Below are 10,089 nucleotides of genomic sequence, written 5' to 3' on the forward strand. Positions count from 1 at the left end.
ATTATTAGTAAGGACATATTTAAGGTAATCGCCCACAATATTCTCTAAACATCTGATCTAAGCTGTACAAAAATATAATATAATCTCGTTTTACCAGTTTGTTTAATCTAGATAATAGGTATAAGTTTAAGTGGCAAAATAATACGTCTATTACATCTCTATTTACCAAAAAAACCGGTGATGTAAATTAAATTGTCCCTTTTAACACAAAATACCGATGTAGTTATTATAACTGGTGTTGGTACAATTGTTTTAATATTAATTTAATTTTAAACAAATCTCACTTATGGCTTATACGATTTTCACTTTTTACCAAAAGTATGTATTTGCAGCCGAATGAAAAAAATTATATAATTATATTATATACTAGCTTTACTTTAATATTTTTACAAGTTTCTAAAACTACTTGGGTCAGAATTGACAGATATAACTAAATCATTGGCAAGTACTAACTACAATGTATAGAAACGTATATACTTTTACTTTTTACGTACAAAATAAACGGGTATCCAACAGTCAGAACTACATACCTGAATATTACTTTCAAAATATAATGTACTTAGGTATTTTTTTTTACTAGGCGATACTTGCCTAATGGCAATGACGAATAATGAAATGTGTATAATAATTAGTGACTGTACACGGGTGACACCCCTAAAATCTAATTTATATTTTGCATATTTAGTATGGTGGTTTATAAAACAGAAATGATTAAAATCGCGACTCGTTTAATTTATTTTGTGTTTTTCTTTTTAAAAGTATAGGGATATGATGATTGACGACAGTGTCAATAGACATAAATATATATTAAGTAGTCATGCTATTAAGTATTTAAACATATTAGATAATAATTATTCTCCTTGTACCTACCTAAATAATACCTATGATCCTAAAAAGTGTTTCCTTTTTCAAAAAAGAAGATGTAATAAATGTAAATAGGCGATGATTACTAATGTAGTTGCTATGTACACATTAATATTATTTAATAATACCAACAATTAGTGGTATAATCTTATTTTTAACGATAATACTTAAATAAATTTAATATGTTGTACCACATGGTTTAAGGCGGAAAGTCAGAATTGAAACAAACTTGGACGGTGAGGCAAGTAAAGTCAATTTTTACTTACAGAAATAAATAATTTTGAAATTTACATTACAAACCGCTATCAAGCTAGCTCAATATAAATTTTTGATGCGCACTATTACAGGCGACAGCCGCTTAATAAAACGCATATAAATTATTTCACCGAAGGCCCATATAAACATCATAAACAATTATTTATATCATTTTAGTAATCAAAAATGAATAAATTTATTTTATAACCATATTTATATGAGTTTCTTTAAATTAAAAATAATAGTAAGGATGTGAATGTACAGAAGAGTGGCTACACTAGGGTGGTACTTATTTGCACGATTTCCGAATATAATTGTGCCGTTCGATTCAAAAAAAAAAAAATGTAAGCCGACTTTGAATTTCCTAATCCGATCCTAATCATTCATTGTTTGAAGTGGCGATGGGAAACCGAAAATACGGATTTAAAAAAAATGCTATTTCAGCCAATTAAAAATTTAAAAATGATTTAATATTATTACAGTATAAAACTGTGACCTAAGAAAATGTTCTGGGGAAAATTAAAAACAAAACGCATAATTTTGACTATAAATTGATTTAGGATTCTTGGTTTTTTGTTTTAAACTTGAATTAAATTTTTATTTAATATAGTTATTACGTTTAATTTTTGTACCGGCTAAACACAAATTCTAGTTCACTAATAATTTTTGGTTGTTATAGTTTTTACATGACTAATATAATGTGCTTAGCGACGGACAGAAGCAAAATCACCAAGTCGATAAATAAATAATAATCATTACCTATGTTTTTTACTTTTACACCAACTCGAGCAATTTTCTTCCGGACAAAACTTAATGTTGTGTGTTTACTAAGACGGCATCATTTTAAAAAATGGCGCAGCGACTGTTGTGACTGATTCAGTTTTTGGATTATTTTTATTGTACTTTTATTTTTTATTGAATTACCTTTACAATTTTATTGTTAAGTGTTAATACTTGTTAATATTACCTACTTATGATCAAATTAAATATATGGTAATTTATTGAAATTTTACTCTGTAGTGTTTTAATAGTGTTTCGTCTTATTTTTTTAAAGTTGGTCATGTACATACTTAAGAACAGTATGTTTGAAGTAGAATGAGTTGTTTACGACTAAAAATTCGCAGGTGTAGAGGCCACGGATTGTTTAATTTTGGTGTAGATTAAGTTGTCTATCTATTTATTTAGGCGCTAGAGCATTTCTAGTCATTCTACTAATTGTATACGTTTTGTTTTTTCATCGTTCTTAAATTGAACATTTATTTTAGTTGATAATGAACATTAAAAAAACATAATTTTTTAAATTTAATAAAAATGAAAATCTATTATTTATTTTTGTACACATTTCCATTCTTTGAGTCATTATAATGACCATTCCAGCCTTACGATTTATAATTTAGCTTAATGTTACTTTCCAAATAGACAATAAGCACAAATTTTAAAACACACATTCCCTCATATGTCTATATATGATATATATAGATATATAATAAGAAATAACAAAATATGCCGGTGCCAAACAAGTATTGTTCACTGCAATTCGTTCAATAATAATACAACACTTTTTATATCTTTTAACTAAATTACGTTTAAAACTAAATATAATAAATTAGAAGTGCTGGGCATATACAAAACGCATTAAGAATTTGTCTCCTCTTGTCACAGCACAGTAAAATACATTTGCACCAGAAAAAACTTTGAAAAATGTGTAAATAGTTTTAATATAAAATTTAATTTGTAAGAAGATATAAGTAAAAAAATGTGTATCTAAACTTTTTTTCATATTAACGGGAATTATTTTTACTTTTTGCTCTCAGAATATTAATGTACAAATTGAATTTTTTTTTGATAGCCTAACAAACATGATTTTGTTTATTCAACCATACATTTTACTGTATAACATTTCATTATAAACCATTAAAAGCAATTATAAATTTTAAGAGAATAACTATTCTATAGTTCTATAAAATATTTTTATGTCAATGTAAATTAGCCAAATTTTAGTTTTAAAATAAAACATTAATATAATTTAAAATAACCTGGCACCACAAAGTATTATTTAAGTAGAAATAATTACTAAACAATATAAAAAAAATATTTATTAATATGAAAAATAAATCGACGTTCTTACAGTAATATATATTCCAAAATAGAATTATGATATTTATTATTTTAGTGTGATTTAACAAACTATTACTTATGTGTTTTAAATAGTAATAATCAATATTTAAATTGTAAAAGTAATCCAATCCAGTGACCTTGTTGACAAAACATTTTGTACCTAATAAAATCATTAATACAATCTTATTCAGACATTTCTGCTTTAGATACTTCAGTCTGGAGTGTATCTTGGATATTGGCAGGTAAAAAATAATCATCCGATTTAAATATTGTCGGCGGCTCATATATAAGTAGTTGTTTAACAGCAGTTTGCTCCTCGTGTTTTTTCTAAACAATTATGTTATTTGTTTAACTAAGTTTTGTTAAGTATAAGAATAAAAAGTTTTACTCACAAAAAACGGTTTTAAAATGGAGTTCAGAGGCCCTTCCTTATTAATGGGCATACAAGATTCAGCTTCAGTCAATTGTTGATCGACTAATTCCACATCCTCGCCAACTTTGTTCACTAGTTTTTCTAGTTTGTCGACTGTGTTTGTCAGTTCCGTAACTTTAGACTTCAATCCTTTTATTGTGTCGTAATGCATCATGGTACTTTCTACTCGTAAAGCCTTAACCTGAATAATAATAATAATAATAAATTGTATTATAATTTTTTTATTGTAGTTTAGCATTTACACCTTAAATTCTGTTGTAAACAACACTGAAATATTTTACTCATTTATATTAAAAAAAGTTCTCTAATGAGTGAACTTATTTTGTAGGTAATATAGTGTAACTAGATAATTAATATAGAAGCATATGTATATTATAAAATAATGTATTAGTAAATTATAGGACACAATTTTACCATTTCCATGAATGTTTGGAACTCTTCGAGCCGAGTAAGCATATCCTCGATGACATCTTTCAAGGCACCGACCTAATGAGATTATTTTAATTCAAACGCTAAATAATAATAATATTAAATAATAAAAACTAAAACAATATTATTACTTCTTTTGTATTATCGACTTTCAGATATTCTGAATAATCGATAGCTAATTCATCCAGCATGACTAAATATGTAGTTGTGAGTGACGGACAATTATTTATTTATTATAAATTGTATTAACTATTTGATTTAAATACAAAATAATCAAGTTTTAAAACTGGTTTTACTTTATGTTGACTAAAATATGGAAGAGTGATAGCCTTACCTATTATAATACAATTTTCGAAAGTAGATTATGATAAAAATAAAACATAATATTATCATGACTATAATATGATAAGAATAATCAAGGCTGATAAAAAGATATTGGAATGTTATCAACATGTAGACTAGATTAACCATTTAAGAAAACCTTACTCCTAAAGCCATCTATTAGTTAACCAATTTCACAAAACAACATACTTATTTTACCACCAGTCTGTGCGACGGTCGTATCCAAGATTGCTCGATTCACATAATAATATTAGACGTTTTCGCCTTTTAAATAAAACTATAAAAGAATCATTTAAATAAGATCGCCGTCCCATGTGTATGATTCACATTTTTCATTCTTCATTTTTACCACAACAAAAAACAATTTTTATTAAAAACGTAGGTCGTAACTAAATTGTTTACTAGCGAATGTTTTTTTTCTAATAGAAATGCCAATTAAATTAATTATTTATGGTTTTTTTCTATAAATATTTATCTATTTTAAAATTGTTTTATGCGTAGTTGAAATAATATTTGAAAAAAGTACGCTGACCGATCTCAAGTAAACTTCATGACGAATTCAAATCTGTTTTCAGATTACCCTTCGGATCACTGGTTCAGCCTGTGCGATGGACAAACTATGTACTATTATATTTACTAAAACGGCTTTTACTCATAGACAAAATGATTTAAATTAAAAATAATACCACGGAGCGTATAAAAATTAACCGGTAAATTAATTGACATGGTCAACATTTATTAAAACCACTTTTTTCTTAAATATTGCCTATACAAAACTCCTTAAAAATGGTCGGTATCCAGGGACCTTAATGTACATTATCTCTATTTCTGAGCGCACGGCAGTGTGACAGGCCAAGTTCCAGCAATGCCAGTGTATATTTGCACGAACCAATTTACTCAGTTTTTCTAACCCACATATCTTTGTTTCATCTTAACATCAGTTTTTGAAATTCGAAACATAGATTATGCTCGAGTAGCTTAGGATACTGTAAAAATTTGAGCCCTCAATAGTGAGCATTTTCAAAAGGGGAGAATTTCAAATTTTTTATTTTTGTTACTGACTCACTCATTATCAAAATTATAAAACACTTCCCGTATAGGTAGAAACGTGAAATCTTGCACAAAGGCAGGTCTTATAGTGTAACTAAAGGGAAAATATGAATGTTGCAATTTTCTCAAAATGAATGCCGCTTTAGGGAGTGTAGCTGTTCTGAATGCACGATGACACGCGCATGAATATTGCTTGATTAGATTAGCACGGGTTTTTATTAATCAATCACAGATTCCCACGCCGTCGAAACAAACGTTCTCTTTTAGAGTTACAATATGGCAATAAGCAATTGTTTGTAATTGACAGTAAATACTTATCAAACATAACGATCCTAATGTCTTTTATTATAATTGTTAATGATTTTTTTTTCAGGGCCTACGTTATTCGAATTTATTGTTTCTCTGTTACATATTTTTATGATCACCTACTTATTTGTTTTTTTTTTTAACTTTGCTCTTTTGTTGATTTTTACTTGTATGTATCGACGACGTTTTTCGTAAGACATTGTTGTATTTTCATTTATTACCTTTTTAATCTTTGATTTTTTTTTTTGTTCATGGTAGGTATACATTATGTCCGTAATCGCCGTTAATAAATAATAATTAATACATTACTTTAATTATAAAGATGTACCTATGTATTACTTATTCGTTGTAGATGTGTTGTAATACAATTCATATTTGTGTACTGTATTAAGTATAATTATTAATTGGATATTATTGCATTGCCAATTTAACTTCTCTGTACGAGCCTATAGGTTAAAGGTTTTCGTTTAGTTACTGACTGATCACGTAATATTTAAATAGTCTGACAAATTTTAAATTACAGTCGGGAATGCAATTTTGCAAAAAATAAAAAATGGTGGAGATAAAAATATCTATCTCTTCACAAAATCCCCTCACCATAATTCATATGGAACACAAACAATTTTGAAGAGCTATGCTCACTCAAATTTGCTTATATACAGAATACAGACTTTGTTTAGTTCTAATTACTTACTATTAAATTGGCCATTTAGTTTGAAGAAGTTTTTTTTTTTTTGATTTGTTGTTACTGTTTTGTTTTTTAAAATAACTATTTTGGCTTCGATGTGTATCTAAGAAAGTATTAATTTTCTAATTATGTGTTTATTTAGTCTGTACCCACGCTGTACCTTTGAGCAACTCTATTAAATTTAGTTAATATTTTGGGTATAAAAAAGTGCTATTTTTCGACTCTCATCAATCTTTCTTGACTTTAACCGGTGTACATAATATCTATTAATTTGGAAATAATGAAAAAGATGAAATGTACATTTTTTAGTACTACCTCGAACCCAATATACTTTTAGTTATCACAACTAGAAAGTTAAAAATCTAAAAAGTTCTAGGACTATCAAAATCCGATTGCTGCTTTGTAAAAGTGGTAGTTAATTAAGACATTGTTATAACTATTTCAATCAGTATGTAATATAAATGTATATTAAATAGTGCTAAGACTGGTACAAACCTTTGGCTTAACCTTTTTTCAATGACATTTTTAGCTCAAACAGTTTGTACTAATTCGTTAGCTCGTATTTGCCCTAAATGGGTTATGCCCTATATTTATTATCTTTAAACATGTCTTTATAGTTAGCTACAAAGGATTCTATGAATACCGCGCCAAGTCATAATATTTCATTAAATTTTTGTATTTTTTGTAAATAGTAATGATAGGACACAATGACACGGGATTCTAAGGGAATTTTATAAAAAATTGAATCTATATGCCGTACCTTAGAATTTGGATAATCACTTTTTGAAATTGGAAAACTAACTGGTCTCTGACTGGCCTTACTTATTGTAAAATAAGTTTATTCGATAAAATAGCCGTTAAGTAGTAAGTTCAGTAAAGGGTATTTTGTTCGCAGACAACTCTTCTATACATTTAATAAAACGGATTAACTTTATGGGTGATATTTAAATCTAATTTATTACACAAATAAATTGCACATGCATTTTTGGTTTCAATAGGGCACGTTGCATTTGAATAAATTATTCAAATGAACACATTTTTAGCTCTTCTTTATATTATTTGTTTTATACTCAGCCATACAACGTCTTATAGTAACATGACCCTCGTTAGTTGTAACTATAAGTTATAGTAGTTTTAATTCACTAGGAAAAAGTTTTTACAAGTGAAATCTATTTGATTATAATTATTTATAGTATATTATTATTATTATTTCATGTTTTGTGTAATTGAGAAGCACTCGTACTCCGTACAAAATAAAAATACTTTAATGACTGAATAGTATTGTAGTACGTATTTTCTATAGGTAAGGGATAATAATTATTGTTATATTTTTATTGTTAAACTGAATAACGTGTTCTTATATTGTTATTCGCCAACATTTTAGTGCATAATAATTAGTTTTTAATGATATTTTTGTAATTACTCCTAAGGTCATAAAGAACAAACGGCGGAACCCCAATAGATGTCATATTGATTTAGAAAGTTTTGATTAAGGATAAGCTAGTATGTAGGTATTATATTCACGGATATGGAAACATACTATCAGGACAGAATTCCTATTAATTATTATATAATCAGCAATTCACATAGCGGATATATGAAATTACACACCCGAGTTTTGATTTTGAATGTTCGTTGAAGACAGATACCACTTATGGGCATGATAATATAATATGCATGTGTTTGTATGTATGCTTTGGAAGTTAATTAAATCTCTAAATTCCAAAAGCACCTGGAATCGTCGCAAGAGCACGTTTACGGGATAAAGTTTTATAATACCTAGTTGTACATTACTGACAAGTAAATAAGTACAATTTTTTCAATAAACAAAAAAAATCGAATAACTACATAGATTTTTCTGTTTTAATAAAAACAAAATTATCAAAAATTATTTAGCCAGCTCAATAATTATATATATTATATACTTTCAAAGTTGGATGTTTTTACGATGAACATAAAACTAGGTTATTCTGGCACACAGGATATTATTAACAAATTACTAATAAAATATATTATTATTTAATATATTAATTATAATATTATTAAAAAAATGGAGAGTTTCTTAGAAGTATTTAAGTATAATTATCAACCACAATAATTTCCACAGTAAAAAGATACGGTTGTAAATTTTGAACCTTGTCATTAGTTTATTTGTGTTCACTACAAATTGTTAAGACAAAAAAGAAAGTAAAGGATAATTGTGGTCTACAAGATTGTAAACTGTATGAGTAATTTCCTCAAAAACAGTTAAAATGTCGATTGCGAGTAATTAAACGATTATATCATCAAAGGTAACATTGTTTTTGGTTTTTTATCTCATTTTAATCAGTAACCGTATTCTACTACTTAATCGTGATTAAAATCTCTAAGTGGTTTTAAAATAACTGGCAATTATCCATATTCGCATGATACAAAGTACGCATGTTACAACTTAAAAAATAATCCAAAACATTAAATTGTATGTTATGAATATGATAGTTGTATTGTTTTACGCGATAGGCAAACCTACCGGCTGTGTCGACGTACTTATTATACCAAACACAATATACGGATATGCGCAGAAAATTGTTTAAAAAACCAAAAGTGAAAATATAGCCAGAGTAAAATTGTATATGTGTATTGAAAAATTGTTAATTTTGTATACAAAATAATTTGTATTCAAATAATTTGAAATTATTCTGATATAATACAATTATATACGTAGAAAATTATTTTCTAAATATTAGATAATAATTATAAAGTAGGTTTTAGTTTTTTATGTATACAACAACGTTTAAATAAATTAAATTTATAATTTTCTTATATTGATGAGTTTTATATCTTTTAAATACAAAATGAGTTTAAAAAAAAATGTATCCTAAACTCGTACAGTAAATACATACTTACCTATTCAAAGTTATTTAGTAGGATCATGCAGGGTTATTGTAAGCGAACGGTGCCATTGTAAATGCATTTTTTTGTAAAAAAAAAACAAAGACTATTACAAAATATTAATTAAAATCACTTCCAAAAATTAAATGAGGCTAAATGGGTGCAAGTTAAATGTCCAATAATAAGTCACCATTTTCATAGTAATCGATAAATTGGTTTTATTTTTTTAATAGAAACCAAGTACCAGAGTAAACCAGTACAATAAAGCAAACACAATAAGAATTGTTGAATTGATTTTGAACTTTTTAAGTCAATAGTGCGTTACAACTTACAATCCTTCTTATTGCTATTATTATTATTTTATTACTACACAGTGAAGCTAGCGTGGTATTTTGTTAGATACTAAAATGTTAAGCATCTACTTAAAACTTTCCTAGAACCTAAATATGAAATTCATTGGTCGACCATTTCATCCAAACCGGTTTTAGAGGTTACTGTGAAAAAGGTAAACACGCGATATATTATATGGATCAAAAACATCACAATATTAAAATTTGTTTATTTATAATAAACGTCAGCTAAAAAAAATGTCCTTGGTACTGTGGTGGTTTTTGTTTAAAAAATGAATATTATATGAAATATAATATAGTCACAAACTCGTTTTCCTTTTTCGATCGTCCTATGGGCTATGACGTGAAATGTTTTTTAGTATTAAAATATACAATTTCTGGTA

General features: G+C 27.0%; 1 protein-coding gene across 1 annotated transcript; it reads right to left on the reverse strand.

Annotated features, from left to right (window-relative positions):
* Positions 1-3,200: 3,200 nt before the first annotated feature.
* On the reverse strand, positions 3,201-4,436 carry LOC126838627 (biogenesis of lysosome-related organelles complex 1 subunit 4). The gene is made up of 4 exons (XM_050573187.1): positions 4,231-4,436; positions 4,085-4,156; positions 3,630-3,851; positions 3,201-3,564 (listed from the first exon to the last, which is right to left on the reverse strand). Exons 1-4 carry the CDS (start codon positions 4,288-4,290, stop codon positions 3,421-3,423), a joined length of 498 nt encoding a protein of 165 aa, XP_050429144.1. The 5' UTR covers positions 4,291-4,436; the 3' UTR covers positions 3,201-3,420.
* Positions 4,437-10,089: the final 5,653 nt, after the last annotated feature.

This window comes from Adelges cooleyi, unplaced genomic scaffold (genome assembly GCF_023614345.1).
Source record: "Adelges cooleyi isolate 19-005CV unplaced genomic scaffold, UGA_ACOO_1.1 ACOO_flye_CR_arks_rails_tigmint_CR_PRNA_30, whole genome shotgun sequence".
Classification (NCBI taxonomy): Eukaryota; Metazoa; Arthropoda; class Insecta; order Hemiptera; family Adelgidae; genus Adelges; species Adelges cooleyi.

Bases quoted from the DNA above. Each gene is read 5' to 3' on its own strand.
- LOC126838627 (XM_050573187.1), bottom strand. From the start codon at position 4,290: ATGCTGGATGAATTAGCTATCGATTATTCAGAATATCTGAAAGTCGAT. The intron at 4,157-4,230 runs GTAATAATATTG...TAATCTCATTAG, and splicing joins AAGTCGATAATACAAAAGAA to GTCGGTGCCTTGAAAGATGT. The intron at 3,852-4,084 runs GTAAAATTGTGT...ATTATTATTCAG, and splicing joins TCCAAACATTCATGGAAATG to GTTAAGGCTTTACGAGTAGA.